This window comes from Melozone crissalis, unplaced genomic scaffold (genome assembly GCF_028551555.1).
Source record: "Melozone crissalis strain CALT ecotype California unplaced genomic scaffold, PUWL_Pcris_2 ptg000046l_1, whole genome shotgun sequence".
In the NCBI taxonomy this organism is placed as follows: Eukaryota; Metazoa; Chordata; class Aves; order Passeriformes; family Passerellidae; genus Melozone; species Melozone crissalis.
The window spans coordinates 5,438,668-5,465,478 of record NW_026535824.1 but is presented as its reverse complement, the minus strand read 5'-3'; the positions used below and the strand labels follow the sequence as shown (position 1 = coordinate 5,465,478).

Below are 26,811 nucleotides of genomic sequence, written 5' to 3'. Positions count from 1 at the left end.
ATTTTCTGACTGTAGAGCACTTTCAGGTTATTCTGATAGTCTGTGTGCAGGGGAACAGGTTTGTTAACCTGAGTTCATTTCCTCCCAGCTGAGTGCTGCTCACCCAACTAGGAATCCCTTGGAGTGAAAATAAAGTCCTAAGAGAAACGCTCACAAGCCTGCAGTGCACTAAAATCACTGGGTGCTTCCCCATGACCAGGTGGCACAGCAGGAGGCCCAGGGACCAGATCGTGGCTGCCTCGCCGTGGTAGCGTTGGTGCTGGATCCATTCTGGTGGGCTATAGGACAGGGTTCCTGTGGAACACAGAGATAAGCACGGGGATGCTGCTGCTCCCAGAGCCTGGCCCCAGCATCCCTGGGCATGTGGGGGCTGCCCCAGAGGCACATGGGGTGAGCGCTGCCCTCTCGCCAGCACCTGGGACTTGTGCACAAACTCGGGGCTGGAAAAGAAGCCACTGGTCCTGGAAGAGGGCAGAAGAGACCCTAGGAAGGCCCAACCATGACACACAGAGGAAAAACCCACCCAGTAGTGCAGAAAACCCACTCTCCTCCCCACCTGCATGGCCCCCAAAAATGTTAATAAGCCAAGGCAAACAAGGAGAGCGGAGCAGTCCAGCCCTTCCTCGCCTGCACACCAAACCATCCGGGGCATGGGGTCAGACTCCCATCTCTGCTACCCCCATGGGGGTTTGTGTCGGGCTGGCTGCCCCAGCTCCAGCCCCAGCCCAGGCCACAGTGGGTGCTGAAGGCTGTCAGCAGGGCTGGGAGCTGGCCGCCCTCACACCCCACCCGGAACAACTCGGCTCCAGCACCAATCCCATCCCGGCTGCAATAGGGGGAAGCCTCAGTGCTGCACCCAGGCTGGGCCACGAGATGCCCAGGAACACCCCCTGCGAGGGCTCACCTGCAAACTGGGTGTAGGCTGTGTCTTGGAGGAAGGCGCCACAGCCAAAGTCAATCAGTTTCAGCTGCCCACTGGCCAGGTCGAGCAGGACATTCTCGGGCTTGATGTCCCGGTGCAGGACCCCGCAGCTGGTGCAGTGCCGCACGGCCTCCAGCACCTGGCGGAACAGCCCCCGCGCCTCCTCCTCGGGCAGGAACCCCCGCTCCGCCAGGAAACCCGGGAGCTCCTGGCACCACTCCGGACGCTCCAGCACCAGCAGGAAGCTGTCGGGGAGCTCAAGCCACTCCAGGAGCTGAATGACACCGCCACAGCCACGGGACACCTTGGCCAGCAGCACGATCTCCAGCGGGGCGCTGGTGCCGTCGGGCTGCGGGAGGAGCGCGGTGCCGTCAGTGGGGCCGAGGCCGTGCCGGGGCTCTGGGAGCCCTCAGCCAGCCCGGGATGCTCTGCACGCCCCGCTCAGCCCACGCCCGCTCTCCCCGCAGGGCTCCCGGCGGCTCCCACCCTGCCGGGCCCCGGCTCCTCGCCGCCCGGCACGGCCCGGCTGTTGCTGCTGGCCCCTCTTGAAATAAACAAGGCCAGGAGACTTCTTCTCCTTCTTAATACCTTCATTAAAAGTGATCAGCTCAGGATTGGGCAGCTCGGTGGGGCTGCAGTCTCCCGTTCTCTCTCCCAGGGCGACCCACAAGAGGAGGATATGCGCTGCTTTGTCCACTAGGAGTAGAGCTGGGGATAAGGTCCTCGTGGGAGCGTTTAGGGCGTGATGATCCCTTCGTTGTTACTTTTCCCGGCCCCGTCCGCTCAGTCTCCGTGCCGGGGACGACTCCCATGGTCAGGGCGAGAGGGACTCCGAAGGTGTTCCACATCTCTGCAGGCTCAGCACTTGGCTCCCCACGTCCAGACATCACTCCAGTCTCTCAACTCTTAGGTGGCTCGTTGTTTTTGGGGTTCTTCCTGCACGTTTGGAGTAGGGGTCCCACACAGCATGCTGGTCCTTAGAATTATTTTGCATACCCCTCCCCTCCAAAGTCTTTTCTCCTCACTGTTCGGGAGGTACTGCACCCTTTACTGCTGAGAGAAGAGCTATTAACTCCCCCCAGCCAGGGCTTTTACCGATACAAAGACAACTATTAACCACAACAACCCGTAATTACCATAACACAGGCAGCAGCCCAGCAGTAGTGGTAACCTTTTTCTCACAGAAAAAAATCAACTGAATTTTTGTTCATAACACCTCTCACTCACCAGCTCGCCCCAGTGCCGGATGCGATCCCGCGGCACGCGTTTGATGGCCACCTGCGAGCGACGGAGAGCAGCGGGCTGAGCTCGCCGCCCGTCCCGCCGCGCCCCGACCTTCTCCTCCTCCTCCCTCCTCCTCCGCCCCCTCCTCCCGCGCCCGCCGCCGGCCCCGCCGCTCACCGGGGAACCGTCCGAGAGCCGCGTGGCCGCGAAGACGCTGCCGAAGCCGCCGCGCCCCAGCAGCGATCCCAGCCGGTGCCGCTCCTGCAGGGCCTCCTGCGCCTCACCTGCGGGCGGGACGCGGCTGTCAGCGCTCGGCCCGGGGCCAGCAACGGCCCCCGAGCGCCCCTCACCCGCCCCGGGCCCGGCATCCCCACCCGCCCCGGGCCCCGGCGGCTTGGGGCTGGAGGCCGCGCTGCCGAGCGGCAGAGCTCGGGCCGGGGAAGCCGCAGCGGAGGCGGCGGGAGCGGCCGCGCCGCGTGTGTCCTCTGCGGGCCCCGGGAGGAGCTGGGGCCGCAGTCGGGAGTGGAGCCTGCGTCGGGTCCGGGGCCGGGGCCGGGCTCGGGCCAGGCGGAGCCGAAGGGCGGCGATGCCGCCCCGGCCCCAGGCACTGATTCCCGCCCAGCAGCGCCACCGCCAGTACGGCCAGAGCCAGGCGGAGGCGAGACCGCGGCGGGACGGCCGGGGCCGGGCACGGGGCAGCCCCGCCCGGGGCCGGGGGCGGGCCGGGGGCATGGCCCAGCCCGGCAGGGGAGAGGGAGGCGGGGAGAGGAGAGGGACGCTGGGAAACGGACACCGAGAGAAGGGTGCCCGACAGCGGGAAAGGGAGAGAGAAGAGTGAGAGTGAGAGTGAGAATGAGAATGAGAATGAGAATGAGAATGAGTGTGTGTGGCTTATGGTATTTTAGAGCACCTAAAAATCCCTAAGTCACTGATCTTAGAGGTGAGGTGCATCTGGAATTACTGGGATGCAACATGGAAAAGGGGAGCATAGAAATAAATAGAGGAAAACATCTTGGATTGTTTCTTTCATTTTCATTTCACTTCTGGAAAGCTGTTTCAGTTTTCCAGAAATATTCTCCTGTCTGCTCTTCCCAAAAATCTCTCATGGAGAATAAGGTCAAGCTTCTGTCACAAGATTTGCCACCAGGAAAAATTGTGCCACTGGTGCAGTTTTCATTGTGACAGTTTGTGCTGGTTTAGGGAAATTTTGGGAGGAAATCTCCAAAAGGGGTCCATCTAGAAAGCAAGTTCAAGCAGCCCCTACCCCTACTAGTTCAGGAAAAGACTTCCCTCGAGAAAAGTAAAAAAAAAAAAACAGTTTATTAAACAAGTAAAGTATTCACAAGCATGTAAAATGAATAATATTAAATAAAACCTCTGACAGTGCTGAAGAGATGGCAAATTCAGAAAGTCCTTTTTGTGGGTTGTAGTTGATTCACTTGGTCTCTCCTGAGTCCCTCTGGTGCTGGAATGCAGCGTCCCAGAGCTCGGTGCGCCACAGGTGTGTGCTGATGGTGTTTGTCTGGGTTTTCAGTCCAGAGCAGGTCTAAACCAGGCCTGGCAGTGGCACAGCAGGCAGTCTGCTTCATTGTGAACCACTACAGAGCTACATGCCAATCTGGTTTAAGTAGTGTGGTATTATTAAGAGCTCCTTTTCTGCATGAGACACAAAAAGGAGATCCCAAATGATCTCAATGCAAGCATGCAGTAAAGAACTGGTCCTGCTATCCTAATGAAGCGTTTGCTTTGGCAATTACACTCTTCCCATTCATCTGTTGATGCAGACACTTCAGGTTTTCCCCCACACCCCTGCAAGGCTGGCAGTCACTGTTTCCCATTTCCTGTTCTTCCCTAGAGATGGTGCAGTGGCTGCTTTGAAACAAAAAAGCCCTGAGATCTGGACAGCTTGAAGGAGCGTGAAATGCTGATTAAGTGCTCATGTTGGTAATACCCAGGTCTGCACTACCCAGTGCTCTGCAGCAGCAGCAGCAGGACCATGCATCATTCCTGTTGGTGGCTGTTCATGCTTCTGGTGCTTAAGAGCAATGACTTTGAGGAGGGACAAAAATGCCCCTATTCAAACAGTGGCTGCGCAAGGAGATGTGAAGTTTCACTGCCTTTTCTAGGATATTTTAGAAAGATCTAAGAGAATATTGTGGCATGGAGCAGGTCCCTAATTTTGTCTTCAGAGGAATCCCCAAAGGGCACATTCACTCTGCTGCTGATGGCAACACCATAAGCTCATGGACCAGTTTTCCCTGCAACGTGCCACCCTGCCTGGGCTTTACTAGGCCGGGACTAGACCCAGAGCTAAGCAAACACAGGCAGCCAGGTGACATTGTGTAACATCAGAAGCTGGCAACCATGAGGACTTTGCTGTCAGAAGGTTACAGCTTGCACTAGGCCCATAAGTGTTTTACCCTAAAGCAAAGCAAATTAAAATGTGAAGTTTCAAAGTTTCAAATGACTATGAAAGGAAATTGCAGAATAATTTCTGGAAGGGCAGCACTGTCAATGATCATGCAGCCCACCAAGAGCTGGAGCTGAATCCAGAATTGCTTCTTCCAGCTGTGCAGGAATTCATTCCACTGGCAAGCACTGGTCCATGGGAACAAATGATCCCCTAGCTCTGGGCTGAATGGCACCCAGGCTGCAGTGCAGATTGGAGGAACCCTTGTCACTTGTTATTGACCTCCCAGTGCACTCATCCTTCTGCAAACAAGGGGCAAACAACACAGCTGCACTGCTGTCCTGGGTAAATATACATATAGGTGACTTTGCCAAAGCGGTGCATCTTTTCCCAGTGAAATACATGACCTCTTCTTACCTATGAAATTGTGATTGAAGACACCTGTGAGCCAGATCTGTGGGAGATTGCAAAGGAGCAAAGCTTTGGGATTTGGGCACACTTCTCTTTGTTTCTTTGCTCAGGCCTTTGGTGAGCACAGAACACACCTAGGTAGAAAACCTTTGACTAGACAGGATCTTTTGGATCCATTGTCCCCCAAACAGGTCAATGTATGGCCCTGTTCCATTGACAAGTTGAAAACAGCAGCACAAATGACACAAAGAAACCATGGCCAAAGAGGAAGAGGAGAGGCCCAATGCGGAAAGGATGTGGTGAGACACTGGCACACTGAGTGAGCTGCACTCCCATAATCTCTAGGCTAGCAGGTCCTGGTCTCACATTCTCCTCTTGGTTTATTTAAATGTTATTTATTTTTTACTTTTTTTTCATCATCAAAATAAAATATATACAATTAAAAGTATGTCATCAAATTTTAAAGATACAATCAAAACACAGTAATTCAATCTACATCTAAAGATCAGAACATATGTACAGCTGTAACTATTCAGCCTAACGCATCAATTCTATTATTCAAACACTCTTCACACAGGCAGCAGCTTCTTCCTGAGCTTGGAGGAAAGAGAGCTCTTCTGGACGGGAGGTGAGGACTTTGTGGGTGAGGGAACATCGGAAGTGTCCAGAGAAAACTTCTCGGTAAGACTGTAACCAGTCAGATCTGCAAAATGGAGACACAAAGTTTAACGGAGGCCACCATGCAAACCTAAAGCAGCTGAAGCTCCATATTTCATGGGACAAATTTCCTGGAAATGTCTATACAGCTGCACAGGGAAACATGCTCCTGCTGGCAGACACTGAGGATGCCGGGGCAAACCCTGAGCCACTTGCCCAGAGCTGGCACAGGCACAGCCTGGCCTCTGGGCTGCCCTGGGACAGCAGGGAGCCCAGAGCCCTGTGCTCTCCAGGAATGGCTCAGCTGCACACGCACCCTCCTGCTCCTCTGCCTGCCCCACAGCTCAGCAGCCCTACAGCTCCAGGGGCACTGGCACAGCACAGCTCAGTGCAGGGGCACATGCAGGGCACAGCTGTTCCCTGGCAATGTGCACAGCCTCTCTGGGCTGCCACAAGACCCTTCCTGCCAGCAGGGATTGGCCCAGCTCCCCCCTCACCTCTGTGTGAGGCTGAGCCATGATTGCCTTCATCTTGTCCTCCATCTGGAGCTGCTTCAGGCCCCCCATGCCATGACTAGGAAGGGCAATGGAGAGAGCAGGGGCAGATCCACACCCTTCCTTAGGATTTTGTCCTTTTTGGCACAGCTCAAAAGGCAAACCCAGAGGCATCCAACTCAGCGCTTCCTCAGCCTTCTGGAGAACGTCTGGCCTTCACCAGCCCAACATTCTGGAGAGGTTTTCCCGCACATGTGGAGGCTTGCTGGCAGCACATTTCTTCAGCTGGGTGCCCATCACCTTGCAGAGGGCAGAGGCGAGCTTGGTGGCCACGGTGCGGACGTTGGCGCTCCGCACAGGCAGCGCCTTGTTCTCCAGGCAGGACCAGAGCACGGGCAGGGCATCGCGCTGGGCGACTTCAGGGCTCCTGGCATGAACCCCCTGCACAAGCACTGCCGCAACAGAAACACAGCTCCTTACCCACCAGCCTCACTGCAAACAGGGATCTGCCTCTGCTGCTTCTGCTTCTTGCCAGCCTCTCTGGCCAAGAGCAGCAAAATAGCACCCAGAGCCCCTTGGTCCAGAAACGGGCAAAGCAGCTGAGCATCCTGGAAACAGAACCACCAACCCCTCAGCACTAATTGCTCCAACCAGAGCCTTGTCCCTGTGGCAGACTTCCTACCTTTCCTAAATTATGTCACAATCTCTGTATGAACAATGAATGAAATGTCCAATTGCCTTTGATTTCCATTAAGAAGTTGTCTAAACCCACTCTGAAGATTTGGAAATGTACCATAGAGAGGAAATGGAGAGATTTCTAATAAAAGGGATGATTCCATTTTTGTAACTTTGATGTCAAGTGCCAGATGCCTAATCTGGCTCTTCCCTTGGCACACAGCAAAGGGCAGGGTTAAAACAGACCTCAAAACTCCAGCCCACCAGAGATGGCTGCTGCCTGACAGCTGGATGAGAAACATCAGTGACCAGCTGGTGTCTTTGGCAGAATGCTTTTGGGGCTTCCAACAAAGAGCTGTTTCAAACCTCAGGGCATCTCTAGAGAATTACCCAGATCCCATTGCCTTGGCATTTGGGCATCTCCACATTTTAATGCCACTTCCTCTCCCAATGTTAATGGCATTTTTTCTTATATGTCCACTGAAATAGGGGCATAGAGAAAGAAAAATGCTACACAGGGGACTGAAATTTAACCAAAACACGAGTGTTTTCTCACTTTCAGAGATTTCCCCTGAAATCTCTCTGCCCATTTTCTGAACTGAACTGTATCAAACACGGACAAATGTTTACTAGCAACAGGCTCCTTGCAACAGTCAGATTTGGCTAAGAGATGAAAACCTGAAATGCTCTGGAGACCATTCTTATTTTCTGATCAGACAAAATGTTATTTAGCAGCAATTTAATATTCTGTGGCGGAAGAGACTTCATTTTCTCTATGCTGTTAATCCACCAGCAGTCATCAACATTGAAAGAGCTCCTGCAAGTACCCCAAACCAATTCTGCTAAGCAGGAAAGGGTTATGGTACCCATTTTAAGATGGGAATTCATTTGAATTTAAATGCAATTAAAGACATCAGTGACTACTGAATGTGAGGAACAGCTGTCCGGTCCTGCTAAATCTCAGAGAGAACATCTGCTTTTTCTAAAGTAGTCCTAATTTATGGGTAATTCCTTTATTTGAAAAAGAGATCAAAAGAAGTGCTAAACTAAATGCCCTATTGCTGGAGATCTACTTTATTCAAATGCTCTTTAAAGGGCCTTTGACATTGCCAATCGCTGAACATGCCCTTTTCAGATTCCTAATGAAGACACAAAGTGTATTAAACCTTGCATTCAAAGATGTTGGCATAATTAGCAGTGGATTTAGCCCCAGTTAAAGCAAGGCTATCAGTCATCCTCTCTGCTATATATTGAGATTATCCTTTTCCCATTCCTTGGCTATTGCTGACACAGCAAGCTCCTCTGAGGAATCAATTATCAGCTGCATTTGTAGCATTTTGGACAGCGCTGACACAGGCAGACACTGTTTGCACACCCTGAAAGGCTCAGTCCAAGGCCCCTCTGACAGCACAGGCAGGGAGCCTCAGCACTCTGCTTCTGTCCCTGTGCCCCAGAGGTGCCTTGCACTAAACCCGTGCCTCTGATACCTCTGTTGAGTTCTGGCCTAAGCTGTGACCCCCAGGCTCTGCACAGTTCAGCCTCAAAACTTTCCAAGAGAAAAACAAGAGTTCTGTGAGGACAAAACAAACTGATGCCCTGAAACAGCATTGGCCACCATTTCCCCTCAAAGATCACAGATGTCCCTGAGCTCCCCAGAGAGGAGCCAGCTGGGGCATTTTTAGCCCTCCCTTTGCTGGAGGTGGTTCTGAGATGCCCCAGTGAGAGCCCAGCCCCAGGCCGAGCGCTGCCCCCATCTCAGATGCTGCCCAGCTCTGCAGCAGCCAGGGAAAACCTGCCCAACCCACCTGCCTTGGCTATGGGGCAGCAGGGACACGCTCAGCACCTCCTGGTTTGGAGGAGCTGCTCTGCTGTCTGCTCACAGGCATTCCCTGTAAATGCTCCCTGGGAAGAGCTCTTGGCTCAGAAGGGGAGGCCATACCTGTGATACGCTCGGTGACATCCAGCAGGGCTTGGCCACTCAGCTGATTCCATTGGTGGCTGGACTCTTTCAGCAGTGACACTTTATCTACAAGTGAAACACACGTTTCTGCTCACTTTGCTCAGGTCATAGGAGAAAGGGCAGGGCCAACCCCATTTTATAAAATCAAGCACATTTCTGCAGATGTTTGAATCCTTTTCTTCTTTCCTTCCAGCATACTTGGCAGGGTTTTAAATTCCAAAAGATAAGCTCTCCTTTCACATTTGTAAATCCAAACTTGTCTGCTGTAGCAGGAGCTGTGTTAAAACATTTCACATCAGGGACCTCAAGAGTTCAGTCACATGGAAGCAGTGGAAAGGTTTTGCACCCCAGAGCAAAAAGGAAGAGCCCCATACTTGGGTCACAGAAAGGCACTGAGTCAGGCAGTTCCTGAGCTCACAGGGCAGCTGGGGAGGAGAAAGTGGAAACTCCTCTTGAAGACCTGCCTCTTCAACACTCCTTTGTTCAGGCATATTCCACCAGTACGGAATTTTCAGAGCTGACATAAATGTGTGTGGCAAAGGAATTTGGACCAGCCCTTGCCTATGCAGTTAATTGCTGTGGCCACCTTGCCCCATGCAAAACAACATGTGGAAGAAGGCATCCTTGACAGCTGGGTGTATACCTCTTTGTTCTAAAGAAATGAACTTGGTGAATCACAAGTTCCCCTTTGAAAATAGAAGAAAAGAAGAAAAGTGGAAAATAGGCAGCTAATGCCTCTAATGTAGAGCCTCCCAGGTGGCTGCTCTGCAGAAGCTCTGATGGGTCAGTGTCCCTTCATGCCAACAGCAAAGCTGTTCATTTGGGAAGTCAGACGGGGCCCAAGCAAACTCCAAACCCCCTTTGCCTCTGAACTGTAGCAGAGCTGTAGCCCAGGACTTGCTCTTCAGACAAGCAGCACAGAGCCAAGGGCTCCTGGGACTGTTGGGAAATGCCGATTCCATTCCAGCCTGTTGGGGATGGTGCATAAGGACTGCACCTGCACAGCCTCTGGTGGGTGTCAGCTGCAGTGTTCCACAGACAAGAGCAGCTGTCAAGGCACTCAGCGCTCTCTTGTGCAGGAGAGACAGAGACGAAGCTGAGGAGAGTCCCTGCCAGGGCTCAGCCTTACCCAAATGAGCAATGGATTCTTCCAGTGCTTTCACAGCTGCCCCACGAACCCTGGCATCCTTTGAGTTCAGGTTCTTTGTTATTCCTTCCACCAAACCAATGATCACCAGGTTCAAGGCATCTTTCAGGGCTCCTGTGATTTCAGCCAGCACATCCAGCGCCCTCTGCTTCACTTTCTTGTGGCTGTCAGATATTCTCAGGACAAAATAATCAAAAATCTGTGAAGAGAACCAGCAACGTGAAAGCTGCATTCAAATGTCCTTGTTTGAAGAGTGGCTGTAGCAGTCAGCAATGTCAAAGATGAAAGTGATCCTTTCTGTCAGGTCAGCACTCACTTGCACAATTTCACTGTTTTCCTGGGGGCAACTCACTGGAATGGTGGCACAACCTCATGCTGGTTGAAAGATTTTCTTCTGTCTTTAGGAGGTTTGGCTGGGGACAGAATAGTTCCTATGGTATTTCTCTCCATCTATAAATCATTAAATTAATTCAATTTATTAATGCTAAAGAGTACCTTTGCTTTGAATGGAAGCAGATATTTACAATGCCCGGTTTTCTATACAGTTTCCTCAAGTACTGAGGGCAATTATGATTTTGCCAAAACTATGGCTGGAGGAGATCTAAGTTTTCTTTTGTTTGTCTCAGAGCCAGTGTCTGGAGCAGTGCAGGGCTATGATCAACTCTTCCAGGATCCGGACCATTTCTCTAAGTAACAAGTAGACTTCTGAAATGTCATGTGCTGTACAGCTCTCATTAGAGCAGGTTCAGTCCCTTGACAGCCTCATTATCAGGCACCTTTTCCTGGAAAAAGGGAAAAAGCAGCTACTGGGAGGAGAAGGCAGAGATGAGTCCTTAGCTGTTTTCCTCCTTTTCCAAAGAGAGAAAAAGACCCCCAAGAAGGGTGAGCACTGTCTTTACCAAGAGGAATAGGAACAAGGATGGAAACGAGTAGCCAGAGCTGTGACAAGATGGAGTATATAGAAGTATTCTTTTAAAAAAACAACTGGGTTTAAACCAACCCAGCCTGATACTTCTCTTCCCTATGCAAACCCGTTTTTGGTCTAGGGAACAATTGCCATGCTTTCAGGGGCTGGATTCCCTTCACTTCACCCAGCTGGGAGTAGGAGAGAGCAGCAGTTACACCAGCGGAAAATTCTGCCATCATCTGATGAACAGCATCAATAGGCACCTGCCAGACAAATACAGCTGGACTGAAATAACTTGTCCTGAAGCCCGGACCTGAATTACATTTGTCTGGGTAAGAGGGACCAGCGTGTCCCAAACAGCCAGGACAGAGTGCCAAGACACACTGAATTAACTTTGATGCTAAAGGCTTAGGAAAGGAGCTAAAGGAAAGGAGCAGTGAAGATACCCTACATACTTGGGCAATGTTAGTGGAGATGAGCTGGGGGCTGGTTTTGCACAGGTCTAGGAGGAGTTCCACTCCTTCCATCCTTGTCTGAAACCCCTTGGCTTCCAGGAGATGGTAAAGCTTCTGGAGCAGCTCCGTTTCTTCCACAGCTGGAGGTGACGTGACCTGGGCTTTTGCATGGGGTAGGAGGTGTCCATCAGAGGGAGATTTCACCCTGGAAAATAAAACCAAATGAGGACCTGGTGGTGATAATTATCATAGCATGGCATCCCTATAGTGGAAATAATTAGCATTGACTCCATGATTCCAGAAGGCCTGATCAATCACCGTATTATCCTATCCTATCCTATCCTATCCTATCCTATCCTATCCTGAAACTCATTGCCCTTACAGACAGTCTGATACAGACAGACCAGACTGGTCAATTGAATCCAAAACACCATCACCAGTGGCCAATGAAGAAATTACTCTTTGGTAAATAAATCTCCATAACACATTCCACGTGTTCACAACAACAGGTGCAGAAGTGAAGATAAGAATTGTTTCTAATTTTTTTCTCTGATCTTCTCACAGCCTTCCTCAGGACAATGCCTGGGAAAGTTGTGCCTGCTGCTCTCTATGGAGAGAGCTGCAGCCACAGACAATATCTTCACTTAAATGTGAGCAAAACATCTTGAGCAGCTTTCCTAATTATGTCATTTCAAGCTGGAAAGTCATGAGGCTCTGAAGAACAACGTGGACCTCATGACAATCATTACAGGAGACAATCTGCAAGTGACATTCTCACCACTGCTCACTCAGGAAAACCAAGGATGAGATGCATCTGATCTATCTTCAGATGGCTGCCAGGGCACACAGGTCACATTGCTTTGTGGAGAAAGAGAGACACTACTGCCAAGTTTAAATGCCTCCTCATAAGGGACGTGTGTGTCTTAGAATAAGGAAACTCATCACTCTGGAGAAGTGTCTCTACAACCAGGCATGACAATCTGGAAAAGTAGCTCAGATGCATCTGAAGAGATGAACAGGGCCATATTTGAAGGATTCAGAAAATCAGTAACAGAGATAAAAACAAAAGCCAGACATCCCAGAACTACACTCCCATTTCATTTGCTTCCCTAGAGACCAGATGCACAGCTTAACAACCCCCCTGGGAACAATTCTCCTGGATCAACCTGTCTCTTCCATGAGCACAGGAAGATGCCAGCTGTGCTACTGAGGCATGTGGTCACTTTCCTGCCACTGCTGAGCAGGACAGAGCTAAATAAATCCCCTCTGCTATCAGAGGGGAACAGGTACAAGCAGCTCTGCAACTGCCATGAAGAGACAGCAAGGAGCAATTCCTGTCTTAAATGCTGATTGCAGCACAGGGGGCAATAAACCAAACATGCTGTCCATCAAGCAAATTACATGAAGGACAGGAATATCAAGGCAAAAAGTCCACATTGAGACACCTGTTGACTGAAGTTGTTCAGGAATTTCCTTGCTACTTACTACTCTTGGTACTGTTTGAGGGTAAGAAAAAAGTGATTCAACCAGGCCAAAGCACATGGATGAGAACTGCATCTTTGTGGAATGGCATCTTGCTTCCAGACTGAGATTTCTCTTCAAAACACCCATCTGAAAAAGACTCCACTCAGATGAAATGTCGCAGACATTTTTTCACAGAAATCCTTTCTTTCAGATTTCTGCATTTTCTGGGAGGCCAGAGGCCCCAGAAGATGAATGTAAACAATTGTTATCAGCTGCTGTGGAATGTAACAGGGACACCTTGATTGGCTCATGTTTGTATGTTTATAATTGAGGGCCAATCACAAGAGCAAGCCAGGGGACCGAGTCCCTGGGCACAACTTTGTTTTAGATTCTTTCTTTTCTATTCTTAGCTTAGCAGCATCTGCAAACTTCTCTCTTTATTCTATTTAGTATAGTCATAATGTATTTTATATCATATATCAATAAATCCAGCCTTCTGATCAAGAAACAAGATTCATCGTCTCTCTCACCAGCAGTGACCCCACACAGGGCGCTGTAACAATGAAAGAAAAGCCCTGGTTGAATTTACTTGTCCCAAGTCAGGCAGCAGAAACTTGGCCCTCTCCCAGCCTCCACAGCACTGCCCTTGCCACTGCACTGGATCGTCTGAGCTGCAACCAATGGGTGTCTTTTTGTCTCTCCATTTTTGTGGAAACCCCTCCAGAGAAGTTGTGTTCAGCACAATGCACAAGAAGACATTTTTTATCCTAGAGCATTTGTAGGGAAAGGAAACAATCTGTGGCATTGGTCATCTCTGCCAGAAAGTTTTTCCTGAGGAAGAGGCATGTAAAGCTTGTCATGTGCTTTGTCACATCTAAGAAAAGTGCTCAGTACCGTTTGCTAGCAGACAATGTGGCCTGGGGCTCCTTTGAGCCATCGTTCCTCTCCTTCACCGGCTCCTTGACAGATGGGCCTTCAGCCTTCTGGTTTTCCATCCCCTACAAAGACATAGAGAAACCCCATCAATCTTTAGAACATAAACCAGGAAATTCCCTGTTGAAAACACAAGTTAGAACCAGGATCACAGCTACCAAGGCTTAGGGAAACATTTCCTAACTTACAAATGGAAACAGACCAGAGATTCAGTGATGCCAACTCTTTGTTTTCAATAGCCCAATACAGGTTATGGGTGCTGCCAGACTAAGCAGCAGTCTAAAATCCCAAATTCCTTAATCTTGAGCAGAAATGGGAATAATGCAAACTGGCAGGCAACGAGTGTTTGTGAAGGAAGCAGCAGAACAAACTGGACTCTTTGGGGGTTGGCCCATTGTGTTGAAAGTCAATTTGGTTCAACACTCACTCTCCCTGTGCCTGCATAAAGGCAGGCTCCTGTGGAGAAATGGCTACATGACAGAGGTCACGTAGACATTTGCTTGTTAGCCGATCAGGAGCTGGGAAAGTACCGAACACAGCTAGTTTGAGTTTTTGCACCTGCAAGATAGCGTGTCCTTGGGCCTAGCTGGGTATGATAACAAGTAGACAGAGAGACGTGGGAAATAGGGAATGTAGGCCCAAAGGAATGAGGAAGAGTTGATGGTATAGTTTAACCAATAGATCACTTGGCTTACAGAATATTCATAAGCTTATTACTTGCTGTATAAGTGTCTGATGCTCTCTTCAATAAACGGAACTTGCTTATCACTCATATTGAGTGCCCGAGTCTCCCCTCACCGACAAATGGCTCATCCCCGACAAAGGCCTCATTCTGCAACAGGTAAGCAACAGAAAAAATTAAAAGCATATAAGAGTGAGTGTAGTCACAAGGACCTGGAGAAGAAAGAGCCCCAAAAGGCCAGACATGATGTAATATCATCCATAATAAGAGTAAAATATATGTTGCTATTCATCATGTATCCAAAGAATTATGGAATGGTTTGGGTTGGAAGGGACCTTTAAAATTCATCTGGAATGACAGAGTACTGAAAGCAAGAGAAAAGTATCTTAAGTGCCAGGGAAAACTGTGTTGAAAGCAACCTAAGATTAGAGCCAAAACAGCAACACCTTATCTTTGAACTAAAGATTTGTCAATCACTAATGCTGTCTGCCACTAAACCAGGGGCACACTAAACCAGAATCCTCCACTCCAGCTTTGCCATGCTGTGCTATCAGAGCTCTCCATGCTCCCCAGCTCCTGCAGAAACTGGACTTTGTGATGTGACCCCAGCATGGCAGCAGCCCAGTTGAAGCATCACCACTCCTACAAAATAAAGCAGTTTTTACCTGACTATCAAGCAACACTAAACTTCTCTGAGAAGCACTGGGTGCAGGACAATCAGGGACAGAAAAGGGATGTGTCTGTGGAGCAGAGGGCTGGTAAAAATTCTCATTAGGTTCTTAACAGCTGGTTTCATTAGTCTGCCTACAGACAATCATAATTACTTAGTGGCTACTGCAGGGTGAAAAGCCATTGCAGTTTATTAATGTTCTCAGAGCTGCAAACCTGGCAGTGAAATTATTTTTAAAGTGGCTTGTAAAGTTTGTCTCTTCTCAAAGAATGTGTCAGGCTGATAGACCAGGATTTGAAATTTATGCCCCAATAAAAGGGCGTTTGAATGCAGTTTAATGGCACCTGAAATGTTCTGCTCTGAGAAACTGTCCCCAAAGTCCAGGTGGACCTTTCTCCATTGGAACTCTTAGAAATTTGTCGAAGCTATAACTTTTGCATTAATTTTACAGGAGCATTTATAGCCCAAGGGTCAAGAGCAAAGACATAAAATGCTGCTCAAGCCCTGAGCTTTCTCAAACCAGAGGTAAACTTGTATCCAAAGGTCTGTCTGTAGACTAAATTTGCTCTAGTAGAATTCTGTTATAAAGCTTAGCCTGCAACAAAGGTAGACTTTTACCTCAGCTTAGTTAAATATTCCCCCTAAACCACCATAAATTATAATTTCCCCACTATAATACATGTTTTGCCCACTCCTAATTACTCTTTCTTCTTGCCCTAAGCACAATCCTTACTCATACAATACGTTTTATGACTCTCATTAAATTTATTATTCTACAGACATATGTTAAAGTTTACCTGAATGAGAGCTTTATCCAGTTCCTGCCAGAGCTAATGGAGAAGATATTTCAGTTTATTCAAAGCAGCTGTTATCTCAAAAAGAGGATGATGCTTAAATTATAATAAAAGTTCTGCCAGAAGAAGTATTCCTTTTTTTCCCCCAACCATTCACTTAAAGCCCTCAGTCACTCAGGAACTTTTAAAATAATTTCTAGTATTCACTACATGGCCAATTACTGAAGGAGCTCTGACCCTGCAGTGCAGTTAATGACCATCTCTGACATATTTCTTACATGTATTTTTTTTCCCACCATTTTCTTCAACAGCAGCTAACCAGGTGCCTTGCCCTTTTTATCTCCTGTTTAATCCATTTACTCTCATCCTCCATGGCGCAGCACACGATGTTTCCACAGAACCAGCCTGCACCAGACACTATTTCACAACTCACCCATAAAATCCCAATCTTTCACACTTCCACCTCTTCATCTTCCCATCCAGGGAGGGCAGTCAAGGTCAGCCAGATGCAAACCAGGTGTTTGAAGCTGAGGTGTGATGAGGCACTGATTGCTTGATGAGCACAGGAGGAGGAAAGATCTTGGCTGTGCCTTGGTTCTTAAATCATCCTCAGTTTTGCAGGAAAATTAAGGACCGAGCAGTGATGATCCTCTGACCAGCTTCCCCACGGCATTGTTCCTGTCATGAAGTCAAAGACAGGCAGGTCACACAAATTCTCTTTCTCTTACTCCTGCTGGGATGACAACATTGAAAAAATAGAAAAAAATATAATTATCAGGGCTTTTAATTGTGTGAGCCCAGGATTCCCCATGCTCTTGCAGAGGGGGAATGTTCATCAGGCAAAGGATATGAAAACGAGCTTCAAATTGTCCAAAATCCCAGTAAAAATATTTTTTCCTATGGAAAGCTTCACCAAAGCTGGTCACACTTCAGGCCCTTTGTGCACCCATTTCCTGAGGTGCATCTCCCAGTGGGGTTTTCCCACTGCTCCAAGGACCCCACACAAACCTTACAGCCCCCCACAAACACACCCCCAGGAGCTGCACCCTTCCCTCCAAACCTGGGTACCTGCATCAGCCACCTCTGTGCTGAGCTGAGCCTGGTTCTCCCCAAAAAGAAGGTGCTCAGTTTATCCTTGAAAAGATTGACAACAGCATTCTTGTCTTCTTCAAAAGAGCCATTATTTCACAGCTGTAATCTCCACACTGAGACTTTATTCCCTTAAAGTGTCCAAGTACACAGGCAGCATCAAGGAAGGCACTGAAGTGAGTCAAGTTTAACCCCAAAGAGCTCTCAGCTCCCTGTGAAAGCTCAGACAAGCAGCAGAGAAAGAATGAATGCTCCTGTAATGGCATCTAACAGCCACAGGGCAAGGGAGAAGTTGGGTTTAGAGAATGAAGAAAAAGCACTAAGTAATAAAAGGTGAGAAAAATCCATCACTCGAACAGGTAAACAAAGGTAAACCACTTGAAGAGACAGATTTAAGATGGAGAGAAAAACCCCACAATTAATAGTGTTCATGACACCCAGAGGCAAAACAAGCCCAGGGGATCAGGAAAGAGGTAAGCCTGTGCTCCAAGGAACAGCAGAAATGAAGTGAGAGCTCTGGAGGGACCAAAAGAAAGAGGCACTCTGAAGAAAGGAAAAAATGTTTCCACACAAGGTGCTTTGGTTTTTTTAAATCAAGAGTCTCTTATATGATTTTTTAGAAATACAGAAAAATAAAGGTCAGGAGAAGCATAGTTGATTGGGAACATTCCTGCATAGCAGACAAGATGTATCCTTGTGCAAATTATTCCATGCAGCATTCACATATTTAATTACTTCTTTTCCTCTTCCTGGGGAAGCAAAGTTGCTTTATTTACTCCGAGCAATATTTTCTCCCTCCTCCCTGGCTAAGAACAAGCTCCCACCTTGGCAAGGGCTCACTGGTTTACTTAGTGCTCATCACAGCCATGCTAAGGAGAGTGGAGCAGGTTAATTTATCACTTGTTACAATGATTAACTTGTCCAGCTGCCGGGTCCAAGAGCCCCAGAGTGCCTCAGGTTATACAGGATCACAGAAGGAAAAGCTCCATTGCACTAAGCTGCTGCCACACTGGCCCTCTCTGCCTGTCAAACACACTCAGATAGTCTTGCACTGCCCTCTGAAAATCCCCCATAAAATACAAGTGAGAATCCCTCATCACCTGTGAGAAAGCACAGCTGGGTTCTGCTCAGAGCATTTCAAACTATGGGGTATTTGTGAGCTCCCCTTGCAAGCGCATCACCTGAGGAAAACCAAAAGTTTCTTTCCATGGACTCACCATACTCAGGACACTTCCCCTAGACCAGGTTGCTCCAAGCCCCATCCAACCTGGCCTTGAACACTTCCAAGGGGGACACAAGCACAGCTTCTCTGGAACCTGTTCTGCTCCTCCCAGATGTAAAATCATACCCAACTCAGCAGCCTCAGACACAGATTTCTATTAAATATCTACATTTTTCTAGGAAAGAAATACAGCAAACCTTGTTTGCATCCAACTTTGCAAAATCAACACAAGCTCTTCAGAAAGGGCTGCCGCCCACTTTTCTTATTTTTCCCCATTTGGTGGAACATTTTCATTCTGTTGTTGTTTGGAGCAATATTTTAATATATCTGGCTGAGCTGCTTAAAATAGTACAGCAAGACACTTGTGTGAGGGGTGGAAAACTGAGCTCTTGCACATCTAGTGTTTCTGTTGTTGGAAGTCTTCAATCCCACCGCTCTGGTGGGATGAAATAGGTGCTACTAATCCAATATCTAAAGGATCATGCATCAAGCTGACACTATTTTAAGATTTTAAAAACCCCAGCCAATTTAAACAAACCTCTGCTCCTTTCCATTTTCTCTGTTCCACAGTTTATGATAGAAGACAGGAGAGAAAGATTGTTTCGGGAACAATGTTTTCAGCACTCTAAAAATAATATAAAAACTGCTGTGCCACACTCTCAGCTGTTACAGCCCCAAAAAGCACAGGCTGTCTTTGCTCACAGAGTCACAATTGTGGTGGGATTTCTACCACACCAGAGGACAATCAATTTTTTGTTTTCTCCTGGAAATAACTACAGCACTTCTGGGTAGCAAGGCAAACATGAGCCTCTTTCAATGGCCCTTGAAACTGGCCATGTGAAATAAGGGACACAAAGCCAAAGGCCAGCTGAACCTGTGATCTCTGAATGTCTCCAACAATCTTCCCAGGAAGATGAATGGCAATCACTGTTCTGCCAAGGAAACTGCATCTGCTGAGAATGGGGTGTAGAAAATGTGCTTTCTGCTCCTCTCAGAGCCAAAATTCCTACACATTTCTTCTAAGTCCCTCTTAGAAAAGGACCATGTTCAGCTGAGTGACAGTGAAGCAAAATGGCAATCCAGGAATAAATGTTCCTGTGCAAAACATCCTCCATTCACATGGATGCTTCCTCACTGGCACACAGGAGCAAGGAAGGAACTAAAATGCATCATTGTACATAAAGTCAGATATGTTGAGGGATGAACCGATCCCACAGGCATATGGAAACCTCCCCTGAAAACCCAGTCCAGGGAGAGCCTGAGCTGTTTTGTGGTTCTAGGCATGAAGATGCTCAGGACCTTCCACAGATGCTCAGGATGGAGCCTGGATGTCACTCTGGAAATGCCAGTGGCTCAGCTGAGAGCTGTGGGGATGATTTACACTGCACTGAGAGGGGCCACAGTCCTGAAAGGGTCTTTTATCAGGAGCAAACAGCAGCCTGGAGGGTGGGGAATGCTGGGTCTGAACCACTGCTCATCCTTCACCTTAATGTGGAGCTGCCCCCAAAGTTGCCATGCATCACTTTTTATTTTTCTCCTGTTGGGTATATTTTGGAGCAGCTGTTTTATGTGGCTTTTTATGGTGATCCTGTGGGAAGCAGCCATTTGCCTGCTGTGATATCCTCAAAACTAACACTAACTCCTCATTCCCTTTGGTTTTATTTGGGGTTTTTTATTTTTTTGATTGGTTTGTGTGGGTTTGTTTATTTGGGTTTTTGTCTGTTTTGGTTTGAGCTTTTTATTTGCTTTTTTATAAATGACTGGTTAAGTTGGCATAGCCAAACTCAAGAAAATGTAAACCAGGCTTGACTTTCTGGAGCCAAAAGAAATTACTTTTGGCTGGGTTTAGCTGCATCCCTAGACTCAGGATCACCAGTATATTTGCAGGTTTTGCTCTGCATCATCAGCCTGCCCAGACTCTGCTTGGTGTTTCACAAATGGAGAAGACAGTGGACATTGTGCCAAGCTTCCTTTCAAACAGAAAAATCGTCAGCATGACAGAAAAGAAAAAAATAAAATTCACCAGTTAGAACAAGTATCCCACCATCTTTCCCTCCGCTGTTATTAATTTTGTACATTTAGAGGCAAATCTGGGTCTAAAACTTCCATCTCTCAGTTCCTGATGCTATTTGCTACCCTTCAGCCTTGACATCCCCTGATCTGACTGACTGCTGTCCAAGTGGGACTGGGGATGCTCAGCCTGAAAAGAGGAGACACTGGGAGGCCCCACTGTGGCTGTGCAGGACTGGGAGGGTCCCACAGGAAAGAAGGGGACAGAGAGTTCAACAGGGCCTGTGGTGACAGGGCAAGGGGGATGGCTTTCAACTGCAGGAGGCTGATTGAAGGCGGATCTAAGGAAGCTGCTGTTTTACACTGAGGGTGCTGAGGCACTGCCCAGGTTGGGCACAGAGGCTGTGCATGCCCCATCCTTGGGAACAGGGCTCCCCCAAGGTCTGGGGGAAGATTGCTCAGCTTGGAACAAGATGATCTTCAGGGTCCGTTTCAAGCCCAGCCATTCAGGGATCCCCAGTGACCACTTCTGTTGACCCTGGAATCTTGGAATCTGTGTGATCTCACTTCCCACGTTCCAACTGGAACTGCCACCACCCAGCACAGAGGACAAATCAACCACTGGCCCTTGTGTCAGCCCACCGTTCGGTCTGCGCCTGCTCACCCTCGTGATTGTTCTTGCCGCCCTTCTTGCCACCTGCCCTCTGCTACTCCCATCAGTCCTGAGAGCTCCCTAGGGCCTGGATTTTGTCACCCCTCACTTCAAGATGCTCACGTTTATCCTTTGTCTAATTTGTCAGCTGAGGGAGGTATGGTGCCATTCCATGGAGGTGGACACCTCCAGCTGCCCGAGTGGGCTGCAGCTCTGTGGGGATGGTGTGGGACAGGGACCCCACTCTGAGGTTTTGCCACCTCTACAGGCTGTCATGGACAGAGTGGAGGAGATGGAGGTGGATGTCCCGAGTCCTACAGTAGAGGATGTGGAAATGGAGGAAGAGACTGGAGAAGAGATGGAGGTGGATACAGATATGGATGAAGAGATGGAGGTGGATGTGGATTAAGAGATGGAGGTGGATGTTTATGAGGAAGAGGAGGACATGGAAGTGGAAATGGAAGAATGCATTGAGGACATGGACATTGATATAAAAGATGAGGAAGAGGATATGATTTTGGGATGAAGACCAATGCCAGCAGCAGGACAGGCACGTGATCCCCACAGGCAGAGTGGGTCCCCTGCTGCCAGACTGGAGCTAGGCTGGTCCCTGTGCAGAGACATGGCACCTCGCGAACTGGAGTCTGGTGGCCACACACTGCCTGTCCTGCGCTCACTTTGGGCCACTCAAGCTCCATCCCACAGCCAGCCAGGCTCAGCTCTGGTAGCAGAGTCCTGCTTTGCCCACATGTGCCTACCTGGGGACACATGGAAGAGCCGTCTGTGCCTGACTGCAGTGACCATGGCACCTGCTTTTCTTCCAGCACTGATGAACCTTCCGGACAGAGATGCCACCCTTTTGTACATATGTTCTACAGGTTTTTGTCTTTAGGAATAGGATTTGGGACTTAAGACTTTTAGAATTTTTTTATCTTCTACAAATGCATTTCATATATTTTAGCTAGATAGGTTCTTATGTATATACGTTCTACGGATTGTTGTTGTTACAAATATTCTTACATTGTTAAAGTGTTCTGTATTGTTGTTGATGTTCTTCTGTAATAAACAATTTTTTTTTTTTCACAACTCCGTTCTCTTACCATTTGCATTGGGCACAGGCAGCATTTGCAAAGTTGTGGTTTCCACTTGCTCCAGGTTCTCAGGGCTGGAGGTCCCCGGGGGAGCTGGCACAGCCACCCCAGGAGTGGGGGCACCTGTGCACAGAGGGGTCCCACTGACAGAGGTCACCCCCTCCCTGCAGTTTCTCTGGACACACTGGTAGCTGCAGGGGCAAATCCCAGCGTGCCCTGTCCCATGGGATCCCATGTTGGAGCAGGGCTGAGCCTGCCTGCTCCTGCAGAGCCTCAGCCATGGCTCTGCCCTTGAGAGCCCCAGGGCTAAGGAGGGTGCCCTGGGCTGTGGGGAACCCCTGTTCCTGAGCACCCTGAGGGGCTGAACCAGCCTGGAGGGAGCCCCAGCCCTACATGGACCAAGATTTCCCTTGGAAACCCCATCTGTGCCCACACTCTGGTACAAGCACAACAGGAATTGATCCTCCTAGTTAAAGGTGTTAATTGGCACAAATTTATCCCTTGGACTTTCTAGTACAGTAAATGTCAGCACTTGTAATCCCTGTTCTGCACTCCCTGGTCAGGCACCAAAACATCTGAACCTGACAGAACATCTTTAATTAGCACCAACCTGCAGAGAGCTATGGGGGAGAACCTACCCCCAACAGCCAGAGAAACACTTGACATTGATAGTCTGGGGCAGAGCTGAAACTAAAGCATTTTAATGCCAAGAGAGAGGATTTTTTTATTGAACAATAATGAAAGCTTTTGGTCTCCTCACCTGCCACAGATGTGTATTGCCAAGGTTTGCCTCTGGGTTATGACTGATTTTTATTAATCTGTTCAGAACTCTGCTGCTGTTCCTGGCTAAGGTGAAGAGATGATATTTCAGAGCCAGATGAGCTCAGCACAGCTGGTGCAACACACAGTTTCCACACCCAGACATTTAGGCCATGCAAACTGATACTTTTTCATCTCTGTGCAAAGATGAGTGTTAGGACATCACTGACGTACCACACACTTCTCAGAGCTGTCCCTTTCATCCAGCTCTCCCCAGTCACTTCACAGACTTCACTCCAAGCAGTTTATCTCTGATAGAGTTCAGTGGCACATGGGATTTAATCCTGGTTTTTCTTCATCTTCTCCTCAGCTGTCTCCAGACACAGTGTGTGGGCACTGTCTGACAGCAGCAGCATTAACATGTCACCTCCCTGACACTGAGGTTCATGTCACAACTTTTCATCAAAAACAGCAAATAAATGATTCCCTCTGTGTCCCACACAGCTCCATGGGGAGTTCATGTGGCTGCAGTTCCAGCACCAGCCCTGGTGCACAGGAATTTCAGGAGGAGATATAGAAGGAATCAGGCATTCACAGAGAAAAACATCAGTTTGCACGGCCCAGACCCCCTCAATACTGCAGACTCTGGTGACCCAGACTCTGCATTTACACTTTGGCCTCTGTGCCTTCCTTTTCTTCTCACTAAACTCCTCCCAGTTTCCCTCATGCTCAGGTTCCCAAGATAATTAAAAGCAGCATTAGGAGCAGAGATAGATGACAGGAACTTTCCCAAGGCTTGATAAAATTTATCTTTTCAGAGAATTCCAGCCAAGGAGAGAGGAAAAGCCTGCATGAAAGAGGTGTGAAATCAAAGCAGTAATCAAATTTAAGTATAATGAGAGAAGCTGAAGAGGTTTTCAATGTTCAGAACAAGATTAGCAGCTCCAGGCACAGGAGGGATGGGACAATTTCCCTGCTGTAACAACTCTGTGATGCAAATTGCATCTCAAACCATTCTCCCCGGCTCTGGGACCTGTTCAGCCACAAACGTGGTGCTGAATTTTTTAAAGCAAAGTGAAAGCAGGGAGGTGGTTTGCAAATAAAAACCACAGAGGACAGCTGGGAAGCACCACCTGGAGCAGAGAGGGGCAGAGTCTGGCCCTGAGGTGCAGCACAGCCTGAAACTCTAACAAATTAAAAAACTTGGGTTTTTTTCCCCCAGGAGCTACAGAAGCTGCTTTATGGAATCCCTGCCTCCTTCACACCGCATCAGCCTGCAGGAGAGCCCAAGGATGAAGATTACAGCCCCTTCAGCTGCTGCTTCCATCTCCTGACTCAAATCTCACCAAAATCTGTTACCACTGGGCCTTCCCAAAGCCTCAGATTCACTCGGTCTGTGCAGGATTTCAGTTCTGAGGAGCATGAAGGGAGATAAAGGCACTTGCAGACACCAGAGAAGCAATTGCTGCCTGAGGTGCATTTCACTGCCCAGGTTAGTGCCTCTAAAACCATGAAAATCAGCCCCTTTGACAGCACCAAGCCAACAGCAGGACATCAGGGCCTGCACATGGTTGGAAATGCCATTTTTTAATATTCCTCTCTCCGTCTCTCATTTCATGGTGCCATTGCAGGAGTTATTCCCATCACTTGGCAATCAGCTTCAGATGGATTTTTAGTGCTGAGCAAATAAGAGGCAATTTTACTTTGTCTCCAATGAATGAAATTTCACCTAAATCAGACAAACTCTGTGTTCTGAGACTAACCACTGCCAGGTCCCCAACCTGGATGTCAAACTGCTCTAATATTGAAAAGTTAAATTTATTTGGCTTTGTGTACAAGATTATTCTCTCTCAAAAGAAATGGAATCCATATAATTGCATTTCCAAGCACTAAACTCAGACCAGCCACAAAGAGCACAATAGATAAGAAAAGAAATAGAGATTTCTAAGGAGATGGAAATTGAATGCTGAGTTTTTTCCCATTATATAAAGTTTCATAAATTATCACCTGCCAGCTCCTTGCCTTCACTTGTGTGGCCACCACTGAATACACTCACCGATAATGTGAAAATGTTTGTCCTACTGAAAAGTGGGACTAGAAGTAGAAAAAGGCTCAGATATCTGAATTAAAAGACAACATAATGAAAAGAGCTGCCTTATAATAGCAAGATATGATGGACAGCAGGAATGGCTGAAGCCAGCAGAGATAAGTCCATGAACTATTCATGCTACAGAGATTTCTGACAAAACCCCCAATACCCCAAATACAATGTTTTGTCTGGCAGAGCTGATAGGAACCCTGTGCATTTAATTCAGTCATTGGCAGCAAATAAAGATCAGCTTGAAGCTCCTTTGGTCCACTACTACTTATTTTTTTTCACCCAAAAAATGGAATTACATCTACTCTTTGGGAAGAAATTATTGCTTTGAGTGGTTCAATGCAAGGATCACAGCTGTGGGAGACACAGAGTGGCAGGAGAAGGGGATCTGCTGGGGGGTTTTGGGGGACAGATTAAAGAAATACTCAAGCGAAACCTGTGAGAGGTCAAGACTCCATCCCTCAGAGGACAAACTCGATTTGACCCAAATGCCATTCAAATCCAACCAACATTGAGGCATTTCCCTAAGCTCTGCTGAGCCATCAGGTACAACCCAAATCACTCTGTGGGACCAGGGCAGCAGATCCCAGGCATGGGACAGGGATGCTCCCCTGGGAAGTCACCTCCATTGCCCATGGGACTCACAAAATCTGCTTCTAAAGACCCCAACATCCAAAAAACTCCACATTAAAAGCCTTTAATTTGGGGTTTCCCTTCTCCACCTGTCTGCTGTCACTAGGCAGCTGCTCCTCTTCTGATGAGTATAAATTTTCTCCTGATTCTCAGCCTAAATGGGAAGTTGTTTCCATTTATTCTTCTGCAAGTACTGGGAGCATGTACCTGCTTTGCTCTTTCTCTCCTGGTGTGCACATAAAAAGCCAAAGCCAAGAGCATTTCCTTGTTTAAATCATGTCATTTGTCCTTATTATTTCTTTCCCATAAAATTGCATGGATTTGGTGCTGGCTCAACACTCAGAATATTGACAGCACAAAGTCCAGTTCTTACACTGACCTCTCCAAGTTTTGGACCAAGCCTGCAAAGAAGGAAATACAGCAAAGATATTCCAAACAGGGGCCCTAATAAAGGTAATAAAATGCCACCTGTGTTTGCTGCAGGGAAGAATAGTGCTGCTTATTAAATCATTACAGACAATTAAAGCAGCAGAGGGGAGGAAGACAGCGCTATCGTTTCCAGCTCCCCAGCCCTCTGCCACTGGCAGGAATTTCATAAAGCACAAATCTCCCAGCAGAAATCCCTCAGCAATTGATTTGCTGCTCGTGGAACACAGCAGGCACACACCCTGGTTTTCCTGACCAGAAAAGTAGAATTTGCCTCGATGTTTTTCCCTCGATGTTTTGTGATGTCAAATCCCCCTCCCTGCCCTGAAGTGACATGTTTCTGTAGGGTGACAGCCCTCTGGAGAGGCACAGAGAGCTTTGTGTCAGTGTAAGGGATCCCCACAAGGGCAGATCCCTAATTCAGGCTCCATCCCTGCTTACATGCAGTTCCTAGCAGAAAATTCATTGCATTTCCCCAGAACAGGTAATTTCAAGCACAGAGCTGTTCTGCCTTCCACAAAAGCAGTGTGCCAGGGATTGCTTTGGAGACCAGCATCAGGAAACATAGCAACACCTAACAGCCAGGACCATCCAAACCCACTTACCAGCTCACCCCCACATCTCCTGGACTCACTTGAATGCCCAGGAGAGTCTGAAGAGCCAACTGTTTTCTAAGAAATGGTTGTGCAATCAAAAGGTAAATGACAGGGACAACCAGCCCCACACAGGTGCCCCAGGCAGGAGAAAGAGCAGGAGGGATCCATCCCTTACTGACAGAGGTGCAGCTCAAGTGATGCTCTCTCACTCTTTGGGTTGGTTTTGTTATTTTACATTAAAAACACATCCTCTCAGGAGACAGTCTCATTTAAATCTTCTACCTCTTTAGCTTTGTACACTCAGCCCATTACACTGAAAGATTTTACCTTAATTTCTTCTCCAGGAAAGAAGTAATCGATCTTTTATTGGTGGCACTTTAAATTGGCATGTTGACTACAAAAATCCACTGCTCATCACATCAAAGGTTGA

General features: G+C 48.1%; 1 protein-coding gene across 1 annotated transcript in view; it reads right to left on the bottom strand.

Moving 5' to 3' along the window:
- Nucleotides 1–211: 211 nt before the first annotated feature.
- LOC128943469 (serine/threonine-protein kinase pim-1-like) overlaps nt 212–26,811 on the bottom strand; it is a gene marked incomplete at its 3' end in the record, with an annotated part of 36,808 nt that continues 10,208 nt past the window's right edge. The window contains exons 2-6 of the mRNA XM_054286405.1: nt 2,324–2,404; nt 2,150–2,200; nt 1,808–1,818; nt 905–1,257; nt 212–294 (exon numbers count right to left, since the gene is read on the bottom strand). Of these exons, the coding sequence (XP_054142380.1) occupies nt 212–294; nt 905–1,257; nt 1,808–1,818; nt 2,150–2,200; nt 2,324–2,404 (579 nt within the window). The remainder of the gene's footprint in view (nt 295–904; nt 1,258–1,807; nt 1,819–2,149; nt 2,201–2,323; nt 2,405–26,811) is intronic.